Source organism: Miniopterus natalensis, chromosome 13, assembly GCF_054644295.1.
Source record: "Miniopterus natalensis isolate mMinNat1 chromosome 13, mMinNat1.hap1, whole genome shotgun sequence".
NCBI lineage: Eukaryota > Metazoa > Chordata > Mammalia > Chiroptera > Miniopteridae > Miniopterus > Miniopterus natalensis.
Window position 1 is genome coordinate 32,644,513 of NC_142093.1, and position 21,552 is coordinate 32,666,064.

The 21,552-nt window shown below is 42.2% G+C and overlaps 1 protein-coding gene across 1 annotated transcript in view; it reads right to left on the reverse strand.

Annotated features, from left to right (window-relative positions):
* Positions 1-1,026: 1,026 nt before the first annotated feature.
* PUS10 (pseudouridine synthase 10) overlaps positions 1,027-21,552 on the reverse strand; it is a 52,443-nt gene continuing 31,917 nt past the window's right edge. The window contains exons 9-18 of the mRNA XM_016214042.2: positions 20,921-20,985; positions 19,470-19,555; positions 18,290-18,415; positions 13,068-13,124; positions 12,163-12,239; positions 12,014-12,069; positions 10,870-10,987; positions 6,897-7,039; positions 4,400-4,499; positions 1,027-2,563 (exon numbers count right to left, since the gene is read on the reverse strand). Of these exons, the coding sequence (XP_016069528.2) occupies positions 2,525-2,563; positions 4,400-4,499; positions 6,897-7,039; positions 10,870-10,987; positions 12,014-12,069; positions 12,163-12,239; positions 13,068-13,124; positions 18,290-18,415; positions 19,470-19,555; positions 20,921-20,985 (867 nt within the window). The 3' untranslated portion in view covers positions 1,027-2,524. The remainder of the gene's footprint in view (positions 2,564-4,399; positions 4,500-6,896; positions 7,040-10,869; positions 10,988-12,013; positions 12,070-12,162; positions 12,240-13,067; positions 13,125-18,289; positions 18,416-19,469; positions 19,556-20,920; positions 20,986-21,552) is intronic.

The window sequence follows — 21,552 nt, forward strand, 5'->3', positions numbered from 1 at the left end:
TTTCAGATTGGTGGAGACTAAAGAGAGAGCTCAATGCAAAGTGTCAGGGTCACTCTGACTGCAGGGTCAGGTCAGTTCCTGGCTGGGATGGTTATGCTGCGGTGAATGAGAACAGCGTCCTTGTTGGCAGGAATTACGCACGAGTGTATTGGGGGGATGGGGCATCGCTGGCTCAATGTTCAGGGAAAAAAGTTTCTTTGCACTTTTCTTGCAATTTCCCTGTCGATTTGAAATTATTTCAAAATTAAAATTTTTTTTTAAATATAAATGAATTTTTTCCATAATAAAAAAAGGATACCATTTGAAAAAATCAACTCAAAAGCTTACCTTGAGGTTCATTCTCTTATGTGGATTTAAAAATCCAAGAATGAAGCTCCAAAAGAAAATATCTACCTAAGTAAGATGTTTTTCTCTTTGGAAATGGAAGTTTAACTTCTAAGTTTATTTCACATAATTTACAAATGTAACCAATTATCTTATTTAGGAAATTTTTCATTTTACCAACTTTATTTTTACTTTTCCAGGTATTTAGAGTTGATGTTTTCCCTAAACTAAACCACAGGCTATATTTGGGACAAAGAGATGCCATGAAGTACAAAGAGCCCTTTCTCTAAGTGTTATTTAAAAGACTTATATTAAACAAAGCTATGAGAGATCACAAAGCTAATTTAAAATACTTTCATGTAGGCAAAACGATAGTCTTCTCATTACTTAATGTTTCAGTTCTGCATAATCAAAGACCTACATCAATTTAACCTCTGCCTCATAATTATATGAAGATTTGGAATAAGTATTTACAACTAAAGTTTACTCTTTGCTTGAAATTTTACACAACCTCAGGAATAGAAATTTAAGAAATAGAAGTCTTCTCATTTATACTGGCTAAGGAGGTTCTTAATTCTCCCATTTCACAGATCCACTGAATTCAAAGCCGAGCCAAAAAGAAACATGCAAAAGACTAACTTTCCAAATTACTTAAATCTCTGTAGCAAAATTTCCCCAGAAACAGAAACATTCACACGAAAATTCTTACCTTTTTATCAAAAGTTTATTTCTATTATCCCTTTCTCATTTTCTGGCATTTAAAATAGTGAAAAAAAATTGTTTGCTATTATTCACATAATGAAATTTCATGTCAAACCACTTTCCTGATTTCTGAAGTGAACAGTCCATCTTCGTATCTATGAATTATGTTTAATGGAGGGATGGGACATTGAGTAATCCGGTACTATCCAAGTCACAGGTGTCCCAAAGCTCACATAGTTGAATCAGGGAAATGGAAATTACACTTAAGTGTGAACTTTTAGTGAGACTCCTTTCCGAAAGTTTTCTCTTAATGACTCAGATGTTTTCTTTAGGTTTTGTTCATTTAATGTTTTTTCCTCTTCATAGTACCAACTGATGATTAACTTACTAACAAATGGTAATCACATGAGATCCTATGACACACACTTGGGCTATTTTCGGGTAAGCTCTTTGATTTGGCATCTAACTTCCAAAAGTCAGTTTTCATGGTTATAGGCATGTAAGTGACATCCTCAGCGGCCTCCTGCACACGGCCTGTGCTCGGGAATAAGGTTTGTTAGGAAGGGCCTACAGACCAGGGAACTTCAGTTCTGGTCTTAGACGGAAAGAACTAACAATTTTAGACAAATCATTTAACTTCTGTTCTTTGGTTTTCATATTTATAAAATGGAGATGACAATATCCTATCTACCTGATGAGGATGTTTGAGGCTAGACAATGCATCGAAGCATCTGGAATAATCTCACCTACCTCTGTTCGGCAATCTCCATTTTTCATAATCTCATCCCTGGCACTGAAGAGAATTATTGAAGGCACTTGTGTCTCCTTATTTAAAAGGTTTATTAAAGTCTCTTACCACTGTATGCCTCGATTCCTAAGGTTTTATTTTCCCTCCCCAGGAAAGGTATTGACAATTTTAGATTGTCAAAATAGTAACTTGAAGTCATTAGCATTTGTGACAAATCACACCGAAAGTACCTCTATGGGTAATAGCTTGCTAGAAGCTTACTGCGAAAAAGACTAATGGTGTCAGGTTTGCATTCGATATCTTATTATAAGACACTGTGCTGCATAAACATACGTATAACATCAGCATCGTTTTAAAAATTTAGAACATGATTTTAAAGGTAGGTATTTCTCTTGTGAAGGGAAGTTTTGCTGAAAGAAATTACAGCTTCTTGATTAGCAGAGAAGGTATCCTGTCTGTACCTCTCTGAAGGAAAGACTTAAAGTAGGGAATGGTTTCATTATTCATGGTTTCTTGCAGGGGTTGGCAAGGGGACAAGAAAAGTCCTAAGACATCCTTAGAGCAATGTAACACATTATATGCATACTGTATATGGATCCTGAGATGTTACAAGTTTAAAAATAAATAGATCAACATGATCTAACTAGTTTCCAAGACACCATCGCGGTGGGTAAACAGCCATTTTACAGTGTGTGCTGAATGGACGTCCACAGCGGGCCACGAAAACCCTACTGTTTCCAGGTTTGAAAGCTAGTCATCCAGAGCAGGCGGCCAGTCAACATCTACAGACTGGAAAGAAGAAAACAAGTCATTAAAACATATCACCGTTCTAGGAACCATTGCTGGTGGTGCTGTGTAAATGTAATACTTCTAATACACCGTGACAGAAGAAACTGACTTAGGGTTCTTGGGCCTGTGGTCTGTTGCTGAGTTTATGGACTATCCAGTCCCTCAGCTGGTTATTAATTGTGCCTTTTGCCTGATTAGAGACTAGAGTACATTTAAAATTCGTTAATGTTATTTATGGGTAAAGTAGTGAACAAATTCAGGTGGCAACACCAGCTTTCTCTCAGAAGTCTCAGAAACCTTTATACTTCTGATCAGTTTCATTTTCCCATATTTTCTACTCACCCTGGCCTGGCTCTTCTAAAACAAAACCTTGAGCTTCAAATCATAATGAAATTACAGTACCAGGCTACTTTGTGCCACATTCCAGGCCTCAGCAGTATAAAACTGCACCTCATCTTAACTACCCTAGAGGCCTAATTTAGGGGGAAGTTTTTTTTAAAAAAACAACAACACTGTACCCGTGTTGCTTGAGACTAAGTTTAAAACTTGAACTGATCTGCTGAATATAGTTTTAAATTAATCTATGAGTCACTTCACATACCAGATTCAGAAAAATTTTATAGCAAAAGCCCAAATACCTATTGCATATGTACGTGTGCATCTTTTATAAATCCCAAGGAAATATTTTGGTTCTGTTTCAGAATATAGCCATATACCCAACACCCATAGATAAGTAAATGGGTGGTTTCTCAAGCCTGAAAACTAAACATCACTGATCACAATCTTGCATGTGAGGGGAGGCAGGGGGGTAGGCATGTTGTAATGTTGAAAAAGCTCTCCAGGTGCTTTTACTGGATAATCAGGCTGAGAAACACTGGCCTGTGGCTCTTTGACACTCCTAAGCTGTTCTGAGAAGGTAAAGGAGACAAGGCAACTGGGATTTTCTCTAACAGAAGGCTGCCCGTCAGAATGACAGCGTCTCACTGAGGAGGGTACCTGCAGCCTTGAAGAGGCCGTCGCTGGCTGAGCTGGGCGGTCTGACCTGAACGCACTCAAGGGAACTGCTGGGACGGTAATAATGTGCCGGTGCTGGCGTGGTTACCACGGCCGCCCTTACACCAGGCAACTAGACCCACTTCTTTTTCTAAAAATTCCCAAGTACGAAACCTCTCCTAAAATTTTTGTTGTGGGGGTGGGTAGGGACTCTTCCTAATGGGTATTTGTCAAGGAGCACAACTTGTGACTCAATACCTACTGATGCTCAAATGAGAAAAATATTTATGGAGAACTTCCTGAAAGATCCATTCCATTCATTTTTCTAAATACTTATGAATTTAATTTTGTTTCGATTCAGATTATAAGAGTGGAGAATTTGGGCCACATCATAGGGATCCCTTATAGAACTGTTTTTACTAATAACCATCGGCTCATGCCATTTTCTACCCTTGTCCTGAATACACATTTCTGAGTAGGCTGCCTTTAATTCTTTATCTGACAAAGTTGGTATGGAAATGAACTATGGAGTCCAAAGGACATATGAAGGGCACTGGCAACTTCATTTCTTTGCTTGGCTTAAGGGTTTAGATCTCATGCCATATATAAAGAACAATTAATAAATTAGCTATATATTTGCAAGGGTCATAAATGAGACCTTATCATTTTTTTAAAAGATATAAAAACTCTAAGATAGACCCTCCCTGCAATATAACGCTACGGTGAGATTTTGACGATTTTCAAACACCTCTTAAGGTAAGTAGTGCTATTTTGGCTTAATGCCAAACAAGCATAACTTTGAATTCAAGGTGCAGATGGGTGTTTCCACAATAAAAGGTTTACCTCGACGTCCAGCTCAAGAATGTCTGCGGTCACATTCATCAGGGAGCCGATGTTGGGCTTGGTCCTCCCAAAGTCCCCATGTACAAACTCTTTGATGTAGCTGGAGTTCGTTTAAGGAAAAAAATAAGGTAGCCGTGCAGTACCAATTGCTTGGTGAGCTTTGATAGGTGAAATAACAAAAGTAAAAATGTTACGAAAGAGAGGTTATTTCTGAGCTGTGACTTGGGATGTGTGTCTTAGAAAAGAAGCTACACAAACTGGTTCCTACCAACGTGGTAGCCAACATCAGGACCCAGGATTTGTGTTTACCTCAAATTTACCAAGAGTCTTCATTTTCTTTTTTCTTCAGCTCATCTCCGAGGGCCAAGGTTTGGGTATGGGTTTTCAAAATCAGCTGCAGATATGCTATATATTTTTTCAAATCTTAGCTATTTTTTTCTTTGCCACAATTTCCATTTTGACATCTTTCTTGTCCCATTTTTCAATAATGGCAGCTGGTATCTGCCACAAGATAGGTTTCCACAGTCACGAGAGTGACCTCAGTGAGGCTTTCCTTATAACGTGACCCAGTGACACATGGCAGTAGGATGGGAGGGACAGTAAGACAATTGAGTCCTGATGAAGCCCTTCAGAAGGATTATCAGAGGACCTAAGTTCTAGTTGTTTTGCAAACATGGTTAGCAAGAGAATTAAGTAAATTCTCTCCCTCTCTCTCTTTTTTAAAGAGGCAACTTTGTGTTTCACTCATAGGTCTTCAAATTTTGAAGTCAACGACCAACCCTAAAATTAGTTACTAATAAGATTATATTAACATTCCTTACATAGGACTCTACTACAGCCTTGACTATCTTTATCTGAAAGATATGTTTTTGCCAGCATTCAGTAAAAATTCATTCACCATTATGTTGTCTATAAACCAGCACTTAGTGTAAAAAATTAATATAATTTGAATAGGAAAAATAAGTTTGCTCTCAGATGATGAATTTTTTTAAAAATAACACCATAATATGCTGACATATCCTCCTCACTTTCTGAAAGTTTATTCACTTAACTTTCACCAAATGTTTTGACTCAAACATAAGACATGTAACTGTCTTCTTTGCTAAACTCAATTACTTAACAACTATCATTCTTTTCCTCTCACTTTCTTTAGAAAATGCTACTTCTGAGTAGCAGTGATGAGAGGAGATGACCCAAAAGCCCCAGAATAATCAATTATAAGGTCTAGAATGATTCTTAATCATACCCAGAGGGATGAAGTGTAACTCAAATGAACTAGTTCAGTGTACTGAGCAATATATGTGAAAAATTCACATACTTTTGTGTATAACCACATGGTAACTAAAGCTTTACCAAACAGTCTGTCTTAGCTAATGCCTTAAGTTACATGTACCTGGCTGGTTCTAAAAATATTTACTGAGATTGAAAATGTACTAGCTTCACCAAAATACCATTGCATTTCTCCCTAGCACACCAAAATCAAAGCTGGGATTAGGTAAAAAGGATTGTTTTTTTAAAAGAACCTGCGATTTCTTTGGATTCCCACCCACATTCCATCTATAATAGGCAGATGTGCTCCTAACATCAAAGATACTAAGATCTGCCCACTAGAGAGACCATCCCTTGTTCCAAATGGTAAAAACTTAAAAGATTTTAGAAGTAACCTATACTTGTTTTCAAGGGGGCACTCCCGGTCACTCCTGGGGTGGGACAGGGGAGACAGAGAGGTGAGGAGGTTGGTGGGGAAGGAGAGGCAGACTAATTTCAGCAATATAGTGTGAATGCTATTTGGTGATTAAAACTTGACATTTTTCCTCCTTATATCCGTAAGTATATCATTAGTTTTAGACCAGTTCGAAGGCATTTTGTCACTCCATGCTATTACATCACAAAATAAAATAAAGCCAAGAAACAAATAAAAACTAGGAGCACCTTTGAAAAGTAAACTAAAGTTAAGACTACAGCAGCTCTCTAATACTTTTTAACCAGCAACTCAGATCTGATACAAAACCATGCAAGGCCGGGTAGGTTATGACCAAGTGATCAGCCTGGGACTATTCACTTGTTCTGGGCCAGTGGACAAAAAAAGGAAAGATCAATATGCAAAGTGGGGCCACCCCCATCTACTACCAGAGTTTAATCATCGGGGGCAAATGCTCAGAAACGATGAAAGGACTCAGATGTGGTCCTGAGTATGTGACTGGCAAAACGTGTCAGGACAGCAAAGGAATCGAGCCAAAGTGCTTCCTGAGTACTTACTGTGTGAGACGCTGTTTTAAAGATCACTTGAACTAGCTGCTGGCTCATGGTTTAAAATGCTGTTTTGAAAAATACACATTTAATGGGGAGGGGGACACTCAAACCAAAAAAATTAAAATAAAAATCTTCGACCTGATCCTTTCCCTTCCCTCCCGTCCTGGCCCAGGCTGAACCTGTTTGAGGGCAGCCAAGCCTGCAGGGGCCCCGGGGCCAGCGCTCTGGGCGGCTGAAAGGATACGTCCCCGCCTGGGTCCTCAGGTGCAGGCGGAAATGATGCTCGTCCACGTAGCGCGTGTCCATGGAGTGGACGACACGGGTCCGCACGGCCAGGGGCCTGCGGTGAAGGACCCGGAGCGGCGTCTTCTGGTCGATCTTTAAGTCCTAAGGAGGGGGTGATGCACAACCATGGAGCCGCCTTTGCTGTCCACGGAAGCTCATCTTAGCGCCCCCTTTGTGAGCGGTGGCCCATCACGGATGATTTCTTTAGAGGACCCCACTTATCACTGTCAGGGCAGGAACTCACTAATATCAGAACAAACTGTAGAGCCCAGGGCGCCCACTCTGTGGGACTTCTCCTAACCTAGCCACAGCGACCCGTCTTCTGGGCCTCGGTGCACCACTAAAACAGGCTGGGAGGTAAATGTTCCCCAGAGTCTCTTTTGCTCTAATGTTTAACAAATTGATCAGGGCCCTGGAGTCCTGTCCTGCCCTTTACTTTAACAGCTCTCCCAAAAGACATGTTCTTAACCGTTTTTTTCTAACCCGACAAAATAAGCTAGTAGTGGGGACTGGAGGCTGGTGAGAAATGGCTGCGTTAGAAGGTGGGGCACCGGCACCCCTGTGTCACCGGCAGCGTGCGTTTTTAGGGAGAACCATACCCCTGCTCACAGGGCTATTTTTTGGTTATGTGAAAGGATGTATCTGGAAAATCAGCAGTTGCATCACAGTTTTAGGGTGGTGTTTCCATATAATAATTACAAGTAAGTGCGTGCAATAAACAAGGACCTCTCAATATTTGTTAGCCCAGCTCAAGTTACTTGAGAATGATAATACTGTATGTCTTTTCACGATTCCGATTTTTTTAGGGACACGGGCTTGTTTTTCTCACAATTAGAGATTTCCTTTTATGTCACAAGATATGCATTAAGAAACAGAGATTAGTATTGTAAAAGGCAAACTCATTCTGAGTTTTAAAAATAGATATTGGGTATAACCAGAAATGTAGGTTCAGAGGGACTTTAAATCGTCTGCCGTTTCTTGTTGGAACAACTCCTTTCTCATTTACACGATCAGGGAGTGCCCGCAGCCATACTAAGAAATAGCTCTGTCTGGTCTCCCTCGATCAAGTTCTCCACCAAGGGAGAAAGAACAAGTTCTGACAATAACCACACTGGAAGTGGTGTGACTGCTTTTATCAAAACAGTGAGTCAATGGCCCCTCCTAACTCATAGGGGTTTTTTCAATTTTTACTTTTATTTTTTTCAATTACAGTTGACATTCAATCTTATATTAGTGTCAGGTGTACAGCATAGTGGTTAGACACTTATATAACTTATGCAGTGATTCCCCCAATAAGCCTAGTGCCCACCTGACACCATACATAGTTATTACAATATTACTGCCTCTATTCCGCAGGCTGTACTTGGCATCCCCGTGACTAACTCATGGCCTTGATGAGTCTACAACTCTTCGATTTTAATAGCACTTTGTTTTGACAAGATAAGCTGTCCTCATAAGGTTTGACATTTCTCTGGCCAGTGAGACTGACAGGACAAGGCTGATCTTTTAAGGAATCTGTAACCATGTGGCCTCTAAAGTACAGAAACAGCTGGCCTTTAAATGAGTGACTAAGGAGTTCTCGTCTCCCCGTTTCCTTGACCTCTAGTCACTCCCAGGACTTTGGCCCATGAGCCAGTCCATGGATGTGCTAACCGAGCTAGCACACCCACCACTGCTCTTAAAATAACACTCAGACCAATACACACTCATGTGGGTTTTTCGGTCTGTTTTTAGCAGCAAAAGAAAGCCAATCATCTACTCTAACGTTGCGCTCTGACATCCCCAGACTGCAGAATCTCAGAAACACATATAAGCGCACACGAATGATTTTTCCCCCTTGGAAGGAGGGTGCCCTTAAAAAAAAAGGAGAAGAATAGTAAACCTGAAGTGACTTTTTCTCAGAATGGGGCAGTGCCTCGGTTTTTGTATTTTATATACCAATAGGGATATTTGAAAGCTGTTGTAACCCTAACACTTAAAAAATGATCGGAAGTCAAGTAGTCTCTAGTCCCAACAGTCTACTTGGGCTGTGGACCATTACATCAGACCCTCTTACTCCTTAGGCTGTACCTGTAAAAAGCATCTTTCAGCAATATTTCTGAATTAACTCTACAGCTACCCCCAAACGCTGAATGTATTTTTCAAATGAGTTTGTTTTCCCCACAGCATTCTGAATCACTTGTGCACGTGATGAAGCTGAGGTTTAAATTTTTTTTCTGCAATCTTAAAGATATCTATCTATAGTATAATTATCATCCTAAAGGCCCTAGATGTTAGAGCCAAAAGGCCTTAGATACAGAATCACAACCTGAGAACTGGGGGGCCACTGGGGAAGATCCAGTCCACGCTCACTGTATAGATGAACTTCTATAAGCAGGTGCAGGTTTTCACCAAAACACTCACACTAGAGACCTTATTCTGCATTTCACTTTTCCCTCCTCATGTCATGGGTGTTCTTGCAAGTCACAGATGTAGACCCACCTTTAGCCTTTCTCTATTTTAGTTTTTTTAAATAGTTGTATCATATTCCAACTTGTTCTACCATTTCCTTATTAAAGGAAATTCGTTGTGTTTCCAGTTTTGTTATTGTTGATTTTGCCACTTTGAACAAAGTCAGTAAACATCCCTGTGCACATCTCCTTATGCGCCGGGTGTTATTTCTTCAGGACCGACTACCAGTAGAAGTGTGGGTAGAAGGCCAGTGTATTTTTCATTTTTACAGTCACTGCCACATTGTTTTCCCAAAAAGGCTGAAACACTTTACGTTTCTGCTGAATGTACGCAACCAGCCCTCTCCTCTGCTCCCACCAATAGGTGTTATTAGTCTCAGAGGAATAGAGTGATGGTCTTATTGTCACTTCAGTCTGGAGGCAGAACATCTTTTTGAATGATTCTTGGCCATCTGGAGTTGCTCTTTGTTCAGCTGCTTTGTCTATTTTTCTCTATTGGGTGTTTGCATTTTTCATAAGTACAAATCCTATTTATGGTATCTTTTGCCAACTTGTTTTCTGCATAGTCGTACATATGTGTACACACACCTGTGTGTGTGTGTGAGTGTTCTTTTCCCCTTACCATTTGTCAGGAACATTTCCAACTTTGTCAACAAATACTCATCTACCACATAATTTCTGACTGCTGGCTAATAAGAGTCCATCATACAAAGAAGCCATAAGATCAAACCAATCCCCTCTAGTAGGTCATCTAGGTTATTACAAAATATTGCCCATTTAAACAATGTTCTGATAACTAAATATGAACATCTTTGTGCCCATTTATGCTCATTTCTTGCATGTGGAAGCAAATTATCTTTATGGGAAGAGGCAGGGGCAGATGGGAAGAAATATTCAAACAGGCAGACCCTCTATAATGACACGCTCATGTGAAGGAAAACCTAGCACATGCCAAAAAATGAGTGCTCCACACATTTCCCTGCTTTATTTCTTTATAGCATGTTTTATATATGGACTTAATCTTAGCATCAGTTCTATTAGATAAGTCCTATTTTATGTCTCTTTTGTACAGATGACCAAATACAATAGGAACATTCCTGAGTGTTTTCTGTGTCAGATACTGTTCTAAGCGACTTGTGTGACTAAACTCATTTCATTCTTCTAAGTTGATGGACGGAGAAATTGAAGAGGTTAAGTAACTTGTCCCAAGTCACACAATTAAGAAATGCATATCCAGGATTTCCACCTAAGCAACCTGTCCTCAGAGGCAGGCTCTTCATCACCAGCAAGGCCACCCCTCAGATGGGTTAGATGAGTTACTCAGCCATCTACCTAGTAAATGGCAGAGCCAGGATTGGAAACCAGGCCCCACAGCCCCCAATACCCATGCTCTGTGACTTGCTGGTTAAAGACCAGAAGACAATGGACTCTTTTATAGGCAGTAGAAAAATAAAATAAGGAGAATTAGGACACTTGGACTACCTTCATGTCATTTAGGAATGCAATGTCTTCCTTCCGTATCGCTTTATTCGTCCAGATCAAGGCACTGTAGGTCTTCGTCTTTTCTTCTTCACCTTCTTTCATATGTCCTATTGCCTCTCTAAACAAAAACAATACAGCAGAGTCTGTCCGGATACATAAAATGCACACAAGCCTTGCCCCAAACTTCTCTCTTTAAAAATAGCTTTACTGAGTACAGTTTACAGATAACCCCCCTCACTGTTTTAACTGTACAGTTGGGTGATGTTTAGTATGTTTACAGAGTTGGGCAGCTATCACCACAGTCTAACTGTAGAAACTTTCATCACCCCCAAAAAGAACCCCCACACCTGTTTGCAGCCACTCCCACTGCCCGTTTCCCCAGCCCTTGGCCACACCAACTGACTTCCTAGCTCTGTAGGTGTCCCTACGCGGACCATTTCCCACAAAACGGAATCACACGATATGTGGTGGTTGGCGTCTGGCCTCTTTCACTTCACAATGCTTTCGAGGTTCATCCATGGTGTGGCATGTATTAGTATTTCATTCCCTTTTTTGCCTTCATTCCTTTTCGTTACTGAATAATATTTCATTTTATGGATGGATATACCACACTTTGTTTACCCACGGATATTCAGATTGTTTCTATTTTTTCTGCTATTAAGAACAACACTACCAGGAGCATTCGTGTAGATTTTTTGTGTGGATGTGCATGGTCATATCTAGAAATAGAATTGCTGGGTCATATGTTAACCTTTGGAGAAACCGCCAAACTGTTTTCCAAACTGGCTGCATTACATCCCATAGCATGTGTGGGTCCCAGGTTCTCCACGTTCTTGCACCTGCCAATTTCCATCCTTTTGATCACAGCCATCCTCGTGGATGTGACGTTGGAGCTCCTGGTTTCGAGCTATGTTCCCCTAATCATTAATGATATGAAGCATTTTTAAATGTGCTCACTGGTTTATTCATATATCCTCTTTGGAGAAATGTCCACTTAATCATGTCCCTATCATTAATTGGGTTGTTTTCTTATTATTGAGTGGTAAGAATTCTTTGTACATTCTGGATATAATTCCCTTATGAGATACATGATCTACACCTGAAACTTCCCTTTTGAATTTATCTCCAGTAAGTCTACTCTTACCTTGTGACAAGCTGCAGGTCACGGACTTGGATTTTGTCAGATGAGTTATTAATTTTCTGTAGTAGCAGAAAAAGAAAAACAATTAGCAACTCCAGGTCAGTCACAGAGTTGCAGAAACGTGACGATTTCCATGTCATGAAGTGGTTTACCTGCTGAAGTTCCTTAATTTCTTGTGAAGTGAAATGTACTCTATGAGGATTCACCAGCTCAATTGCAAAGGGCCTTCCTGGCAGCACACACCCCGCCATGAAACAGAAACGTGTGGATGGAGTTAACATTCAGGCTAATGCAAGGGGGTTAGGAGGTGTGAAAAAACGAATTGAGCTCTAGAGGACTGAAAGTTTAGCTACATCTGGGGGAGGGAAGAATGTGTGAAAAGAATGAAGGGGCTTTTTAGGGGCTGCTAAACCCCAGTACAGGCAATATGCGAAAGTGACCGCTTTCCCAAAGGTCCATGAACAGCCTGTGTTAATTACAGAGTAAAATCTAAACTGCTAATTGACTTGGCTACACTTGTGTCATGTCGCATGCAGTGATGTCCAGGTAATCCAAGTTGAAACCCATCCTCCTGGCCTAATCCTAGAGTGAAACAGGAAAGCCGTGGTCCTCTGAGAGAAAGGGCCTATAAATCCCAAATAGCTCAAGATTGATGCTCTCATTTTTCTTGCAATGCAACAACGTAAAACAAGAAAAGAGGCTGAAAGGGCAGAATCGCCTTTTAAAGGAAGACGTGCATTTTAAAAACTGCGCTTGTCCTGCTGAAATGGTATTAAGTGGAACCATTAATATTCAAACTTTTGGAAAACTCAGGCACCGCCTTCTTAATGCACATAAAAGCCCCTTGTCACCTACAGGCATGTAATAAAAATGGTCCCTAAAGAAATGATTCCTATTAAAACATACCAATCGTAGCTCCAAACCCAGAAAGCCTTCCCCCCGGGAGAACCCAGCGCTCTGCCCACTCTGGCTCTAAGCAAGGGCCTGGAGCAACCCGCTGCCTGAAAGGTCCGGCCTGACGGTCAGTTCCAGCCGGGCGCTGCTGCTGCCCTCTTACCATTTCCTAGTGTCCGCACGTCTACATCTTCTCTTCCAGAGGATGAAAAATTAAAACCTTTGGAAAGCAGGTAAAGAAAAAAATCAGAGGAATAATGGGCCCAAGGTTTTCTTTCCTGCCCTTTAGTAGAAACCCAATCTGTCTTGACAGGAGAATCCCAAAGGATGCTTATCTTCCCACCTCTAATTCCAATCTCTCCTAAAAGTACCAATAATAATAATAAACACCATTTATTGAGCACTTACTATATGCCATGCACTGAGATAAACATTTTGCAGACATTATTTCAGTTAATTGTACCTGGTGAGGTAGTTATTAAAAAAAAAACACACAAAAAAAACCCACTGAACTTCTGAAAGGTTAAGTACTTTTCTCAAGGTCACAATTTAAATGGCAGAGCTACGCGTTTCTAATGTCAAGGCCAGGCCTCAACCATCACCCCACGCCACCATCCCACAGGAAAGCCGAGAGCAGAGCATGACTTAGAGGAAGGCCCCACCACCACGCTGGCCACAGCCTAGGGTGGAAAATCTATCATCTACATTCTTCTTTTCCTTAAAGCAAAACGAAAACACTTATTTGAGAATTAAACTTGATGAAAGGAAAAGGAGGGGGAAATGTTTGACTCTAAAAGCAAACTCATTCTATGAGCAAACCTAAGCTGGAACCATGACAAACTAGTGTTCACTCTAAGACAGATGGGTCAGCATAGACTAAAAGCTGCAAATATTAGACTAGGAAGTGGTAAAAAAAGGGGGGGGAGTGTTCGCATGACAACACTTTTAGATGCAGAACTGACTGCTGATTTCATCGCCATCACTGCAGCCCCCGTTAACATGAGAGGCATTATTCTAAATGCTTCCTATATGTTAACACTCTGAGATGGGTACTGCCATCATCTCCATTTTACTTACGAGGAAGGTAAGACAGAGACAGGATAAGTGACTTATCTAAGGTCACATCACTAACAAGCGGCATGGGCAGGACCTGAACCAGGCAGCCTGGCTCCAGAGTTTCTTAACGACCGTCTACACTGCACCGCCGTCCATACTGCCCCACCAAGAGGACAGCCAAAATGCTCAGACTTGTGTCTCTTGGGCCAAGGATCGGGAAAGGAGGGGATGTTTTGGAAAGCCTGGTCGGTCATTAGAGTGGTAGAGTTTAAGGTCTCTGAAGACAGAGCTTGAAGGCTAGAACTCAGGCTCACACCCTGATTTCTTCACTCAGGAACAAATATGTACAGGGGGGGTGTGCAAGGCACTGTGCTGGATGATGGGAAGACAGTGGCCAACAAGATGGACGTAATTCTCATCTCCCAGAGCCTACGATTTATGTAGGGATACGGACCATCACATAGTGGGAGCGCTGGGCAGAAAAAGTACAGGAGCACTCCTGCACTTGGAGCACAGCTGCAGCGCCAGCCACGAGGTTCGTGCTTGCTCCTCTTAGGAAAGCGTGAGATGCGAAGCCCGAGGCCGCAGGGAAGAGCAGTTGGGAAAGGCCGGGGGGGGGGGGGGGGGGGGGGGCATGGATACCACTTTAACAGCCATTGCTCTCCCAGGAAAGATTCTAAATGCAAAGTTCTTGTGTAGATTTTAGAAAAAGGAAGGCGAAAAGGCCCTAAAGTCCTGTGGAAACTACACTCAAGATTGGCCCTTATTTCTGGGATGGTTAGCTATGAAGAATGTAGGATTTCACCCTTCCTTCACCTTTAGGAAATCACTTTAGCAAGCCAGGTGGCACCCTGGGGGCCTAGGCTCCGAGCTGTAGTGCACACACTGCCACGGCAAAGAAGGCTCCTCTCCGCCCCCAGGGCCCCAGGCTGTGGCTCCCACACAGCAAGCAACCCAGGACTAGTGCGCTAAGCACTAGATATGGAAGGCGGGGCTCGAATTCAAGCAGCTCGTTCGGCTCAGGAATCTGGGTACCCTGTGGGGCGCTATTCCTGAGGACTGGCCACGTGGGCAGCCATGAGGGGCACAGGGTCGGGCTCTTCTCCAGGTCGAGACTCTAGGCCAGGCAGGGAGTAGGATCCTGTGGACCACTAAGTCCCAAAGAGCCCTCCATTCCAGGCTTACGCTCCACTGCCAAGCTGTTAATAAACACGCAGCAACATTAGTAGCTTTCAGGCAGAGTCAGCACCTCAAGAGTACACTAAGGATGGCGAGCTAAATGGAGGGTTCACAATGGCATCTGGGAAAGTCAAAAATACTGACTCCCTGGGGCTATGATGTGTCTCACACCCGCTCACCTCCATCTCCAAACCAGCTATCATGTCAGGGAATCCACAGTGCCTGAGCCTAACCTGTGCCAGGTGGGAATGGAGGGAACGGACAGGACACAGAGACGTGTCTATCAGTGAGCGCTAAATCAGACCAGAACTCTCAAATTCATAAATTAGCCCGTTTAACATCCCAAAATTCCAGCCCCTCGACAGAGAGGGGCACAAAGCTAGGCTCTTGAGTCCAGAGAAACAGTCAATCCAGACAAAGGGAGAAGGGATATTTACTATATCTTTTAGAAAAATGTTTCCAATTTGGACCCTACGTTGAGAAATACTCCTGGGGGGCAAACTTCAAAACTTTATTTGTATGCAATGATGAGTAACAGCCGACAAAAACGGGAAAAGGAGCCACTGCCATTTTAAGAAACACGTGTTTAAAACTTAGTTGCGTTTTCTAAATCCCATGAGTTCTTTGTGCCTTCTGCTCAATGGAACAGGGTGTTTCGAAAACAAATATAAAACCAAGGGAAGGAATGATCAGGAACCACAGACGTGGTTCAGCTGGTCTGCAGTGGCTCTCATACCCAGGGGCAGATGATGGGGCTGAAAGAGGGGCAGAGACCAGGTGATGAAGGCCTTAGGATATCAGGGTAAATGGCTGGGACTTGAGCCTGCAGCTAGTCACTGACCAGTTTTCAGCAGGGAACTGACATGGCAAACATTTATTCACTGAGTGATGTAATAAACGTATTAGGGGAAAATTTTCTTAGACACATTGATTTTGAGAGTGTGTCAAGTTTATTACTCATTGCCTAGGGAATTAGCAAGCACACAATATGAAGTGACTGAGAAACAAGGTCATGTCTCCCATTTAGGGGAAGGAACCTTCCTGGAAGTAGCTAGGCTGCTTCATGCAATACCAGCTTATTTTCACAGAGCTGCAAAACTTAGAGGTGCAACAGCCAGAACCATCTTCCCTGAGTTGTCAGATGCAAACCACAGAAATAACAAGTAATTTATCTGAGAAGCCTGGGTGTAGCAAATTGATGCCATTAACCAGGCATTTCAAACAAGGTTTTATCCCAATAAGAAGCCAATGAGCACAGAGGCCCAAAGGTCTGCCTTCTCTTAAGCTCTCAGTAAATTTCCTCAGCACACAGCTATATATGCTAAACACACAGTTTTATTTCTTTTCGGTTTGGGGATAATTTTTCCCCTTCGAATGGAAAATGAAAACGAACGACCTTCATGAAAGATTGCGAGGGTGAAGCGTACCACTGTTTCAGAGCCTCTCAGCAGCCCTACTCATCGTAGGGGCTTCCTGGGAACCCAAATAATCAAAACTGAAAGTTTCTTGAGTCTCCTTACAGAAAAGGAGTAAGGTGGCTCCTCCAAAAAGAGTCTGAAAGAGACTTTTTATGCCAAAGCTTTATTTTGGCTTCTTCATAACTTGGATAAGACTTATAAGATAACCAGGGTATAACTATTAGATTAAGTACATAAAGGTTCATCGCTATAGCCCAGAGTCTTTACTGCCAAGATTTTGGAAAACAAAAAAGGTTTGCTAGGTTACTTTCTTCTTCATTCAGTAAACAATTCTTAAAGACCCTTAAAAAGAGGGTCACTCTGCCTGGCCGGTGTGGCTCAGCAGTTGAGCATTGACCTAGGAGCCAGGCGATCGCGGTTCGAGTCCCAGTCAGGGCACATGCCCGGGTTGTGAGCTTGATCCCCAGTCAGGGGTGAGCAGGAGGCAGCCGATCAATGATGATTCTCTCATCATTGATGTTTCTATCTCTCTCTCTCTACCCCCCTCCCCCTGTCTCTCTTAAGTCAATAAAGATATATCTTTTCAAATAAAAGAGGGCTGCTCTACCTGACAAGCAACGAATTATAAGAGGGCTGTGGTTTGAAGTGCTTCTTTCCCGCTGACAAGCCAGAAAGCTGGAAGGGACAGCCATGCCTCGTCTCGGACATCTGCTTGCCATTCCTAAAGCAAGCTTGTCTTCAGTGTTTCAGAGAGAAGGGTGGATGTCTAGTTGATCCCTCAAAAAAGGTGTTCTAATTATTTTAGGAAATCTACTTCAAAAGTGATTTACTTACTGCCTACAGTTTTTCCTGATGTACAACATGATCTCCTGTGGTTGACATCTCAGCCCCTTCCCTCTAGTCTACTCCTGGGTGAAATCATGAGGCTGTGTGCCGCCTTTGACCTAACAGGCCTATTGAGACAAAGAAGACATAAACCTGCCAGGATCTGACTCATCCACAAACCGGGGCTCGTTAATGCCTATGAAATTAAAACACAATACAACTCCCATTAAGTCTTTGTAAAATGGTAGCTGGTGGGTTGTTTTCTCTGGGCTTCAACTTTATCCTGGGACATTTTATTTTTATTTTTATTTTATTTTTTTAAAATATGTCTTTATTGATTTCAGAGAGAGGAAAGGAGGGGAGAGAGAGAGATAGAAACATCAATAATGAGAGAGTCATTGATTGGCTACAGCCCGCAACCCGGGCATGTGCCCTGACCAGGAATCGAACCCTGATTGACTGGATCCTAGGTCAACTCTCAACCGCTGAGCCACGCCCGGCTGGGCTATCCTGGGACATTTTAGTGGTTACAACAGAAGCCAGGCATTTGCCAGCACTGAATGTGCAGGCTGTATTTTAATTTTCTCATATTCCCCTAAAGAGGTCAAGGCTGAGGTGTCCCAAGGTCAGAGCTTAAGTGTAATCATTTAAAGTAGCTTCGATTGTTTTGAATTTTCCCAGGAAAGAGCAATCGTTTTGAAAAAGGAAAGAAATTCTTGGGCACCTTGGTTCAAATCCAGCCCAGGTCAGAGGAGCCCAGACATGGCAATCCCTGTCTATGGGAAGCTGCCAGGCAAGGGGCCCAGACTTGGTGGTGATTTACAAATACAGAAATCTTACCTGCCACTTCCAAACAATCAATTTGTGAATGACAATGTATTTAAAATATGAATAATTGAACACTTACTCTCTGCTTTGAATACTGTCAAAAGGTGATCTGAAATTAATTCTTCCACTGAAGATTCCAGCTTCCTTTCTCCATCAATTATCCAAGGAGTTTGAGGGAGATTCCTGGAGTATTTATTATATCTCCCTGCCAGGGAAATATAAGGTAGGCTAGATGTCATGATGTGATTAACACAATGGGATAAAAAGAATAGCAACAACTATCTGTTGAGTGCCAATATCCTATGATATAAAATAAGGCTTAGCCTTCACTTAACTTGCAATCTAATTTGGGGTGCCAACACATAAACAGATAGATAATTAAGTGATAGTATTTAAGGTAACAGTAGAAGAGATGGCTAAAGACATAATATGAATCATTAAATGAGTTCTAAAGGAATGTTCAATATATTTATTAACCTGAAAGGCTGACTGAACAAGTTATATGACTGAAAAAGTTATATTACAGAACACACCCAGGATCATTAAAAAAAAAAAAAGCAACAGCTGTTGTTACATCTGATTAATAACACTTTCAATGTCATAGTCATTGGTGATAATATATTCCAAAGAGTTCAAATACAGAAAATTTTGAAGTTTTTATAATTTTAAAAAAACAACACCCTAACAGAATATGACTCATTGCTTTATGAATAAAGTTACCCTAAGGAAGGTAGCTTTCATTACCCTATTTTATTCAATAGTCAAAACCAAATATTCAATTTCATTTCAGGTATTACTATAAAACAGCTGTCGCTTTCAAAACTGTCTGCTAGATTACCCCCGAGGAAAGTCAGTACAACAATTCTTTTCAGGCAGAAGCCAAGTGTTTAGTCATTTTGCAGATAATAAAATTTTTCAAGTTTGCTTTCATGTTATAAAAAAGAACATCCTCTCCACAGCTCTGTTTCTCCCGACCAGTTCTGCATCTCGACATCTCCCATATTGCCACTTGGCCATCTCTGATGGAAACGATTAAAACCTGGGAAGTGTCATTTCCCTCTGACATGGCATTTTAAAGGACAGATCTCTCGAGGGACCTTAAGAAGGCCTACACAGCCTCAAACGGGCTTGGCTATCGAGGAGCTAACTGAGCGGAACCCAATAACAACAAGAAGGAGGGACAGAGGAGGGGTGAGTTGAGGTTTTCAGAAAGGAGAGTAACTTGACCGTAGAGGTACATTCTAGACTAAAAACTTTACCAGCCACAAAGACAGCACCGTGAGCACATTCGGTTCCGAGGACAGTGCATACAGCCTTTGGTGAGTTTGGAGGACAAGGAAACTGCCTGCAAAACAAAATGAACTTTACAGCTACTATATCCCGAACAGGCATCGCACCTCGTGGCTGCCCTGAGTCAGCGCTGTCCCAGGCGCACAGCCTGGGCCTCTCACGGACTCGGCCTCTCCCTGACTTTCAGTTTAGGAGCCCTGCGGGTCCTTTAGGCCTCTAGAGTACCGCTTTCAGTACAGGAGAGTGGCACTGAGGCAGGGCTCTGAGTTACTACCACCTTTCATGCCCAGGAGGCCTCATGCTCCCAGATGATCATTTCCAACGGCCTTGAGATTTGGGAGAAAATCCATATATATGAAGTAGAAGCCTCTCCGGGTTCTTTAGCCAATTTGCTATCCACGAACACTTGCGGCTGGCTTACAAAAACCCTCAGTCATTTGGCTAAAGCTGGTGTGCAGTGAGATTGGTCACACGAGCCCCACCTGTGGGGCAGGTACACCACCATTTTTCTCTTTTTTCCCCTCTCATTCCAAGTATGACCTTGGGAATCAGACCAAAGAGCCAGAAAAAAGTGGAATGTGGCAGACTCTGCCCTTTTAGCTACGAAACTTCAACTGAAGACAGACAGGGAGGAGCAATGCAGGGCTTTATTCTCTGTCCACTCTCTGGGAACTTCCACAGCCATGGACTAGAGGATCCCTGTAAATGTCTAGATGTAGATTTAATGCACAATGCTTGGCCTGAAAATGTCAGAGTTTCCTAAGATGTCTCAACAAAGATATCACTTAGGAACTCAGGAACTATTGCTTGTAGAGAGTAACTGTCTTTACTTTCTAAAATTTAATAAAAATATTTCCACTGGGAGGCTCATTTTTAGCCAGCAAAATACATGAAACCTTCCTCATAACTTCATTGTTTGAAATTTATTCAGGGATATTCTAGAAGGATAACGATAATATTTTATTTAAAAAACAAACACACTGAGAATTGAAATATAAGGCTTGTTGTATTTCAGTATATTTTAACAAGTGAGCAGCTCCTGAGCCTTTCTCCCTCTTCTGGGGATGGATAGCACCACGAAAGGCAGGTTTGGACTGGACAGGCAGGAAGCCGGGCTCTGGGTTCACTCCTCCGTTACCCAGTTGAAACCTTAAGCAAGTCAGCTCCCTCTTTGAACCTCAGTACCCTCTCCTAAAACATAAAGAAGGTGGACTTGACTTATAAATGCAAATCTATTTGACGAATGTTTATTGAACACCACTGCACGCCAGGGACTGGGGCTAGAGTGATGACTCAGGCACAGTCCCGGCCCCTGAAAGACACCCCGTCTTGTCTTAGAGACAGAAAACCCAGACGATCGCTGCCCTTCCCTTCCTGCTCAAGTCCCACAAGGTCTCCTTGTTTCTGCGCCTCTACTTACTTGCGAAAATCCTCTTCTTTTATCTTAGTCAAAGCTTTCATGACTGCCATCCTAGTGAATACTGACTATAGGGGGTAAAATGAAAAGAAAAGACATTTTATCAGCTGGACAAGAAACCGTCCGAGGTGACACACAGAACATGGCTGGAGAAATTACAGCATTTTAAACCATACTTAAAAGGGAGAAACACTTGATAGTTTTAAGGCAATAAGTCAAACGTAGGCGCTCACATGGTGAGTTCTGCAGTGGGTACGCTCCTACAGCCCCTCTCTTGGGTCTAGTCTATGTCCACCGAACCTGGCAGGCCTGGCACAACACGTCCTCTTCACTGCACTGTCCCACTCCCCCCAAAGGCGGCATTCGGCAGATGCAAAAATGATGGCATTGCAGGAGGCGTGCTCTGAATATCTTTTCCCAGACCACAAAAGGAATTTAGATGGATTCATCTAACTTTTCTTTCCTACCTCCCTTCATGGGCCACAGTATATAACTTAGGAGTTGGCTGCCAGGGTAAGGGGTGAAACAGAGCCAACCAGCCTGCCCTGGCATCTAGGAACTCAACATCACTCACCAGCCACAAAGCAAACAACAAATATCCCACTTACGGGTTTTTAAACTGAGAAAAGCCAAAT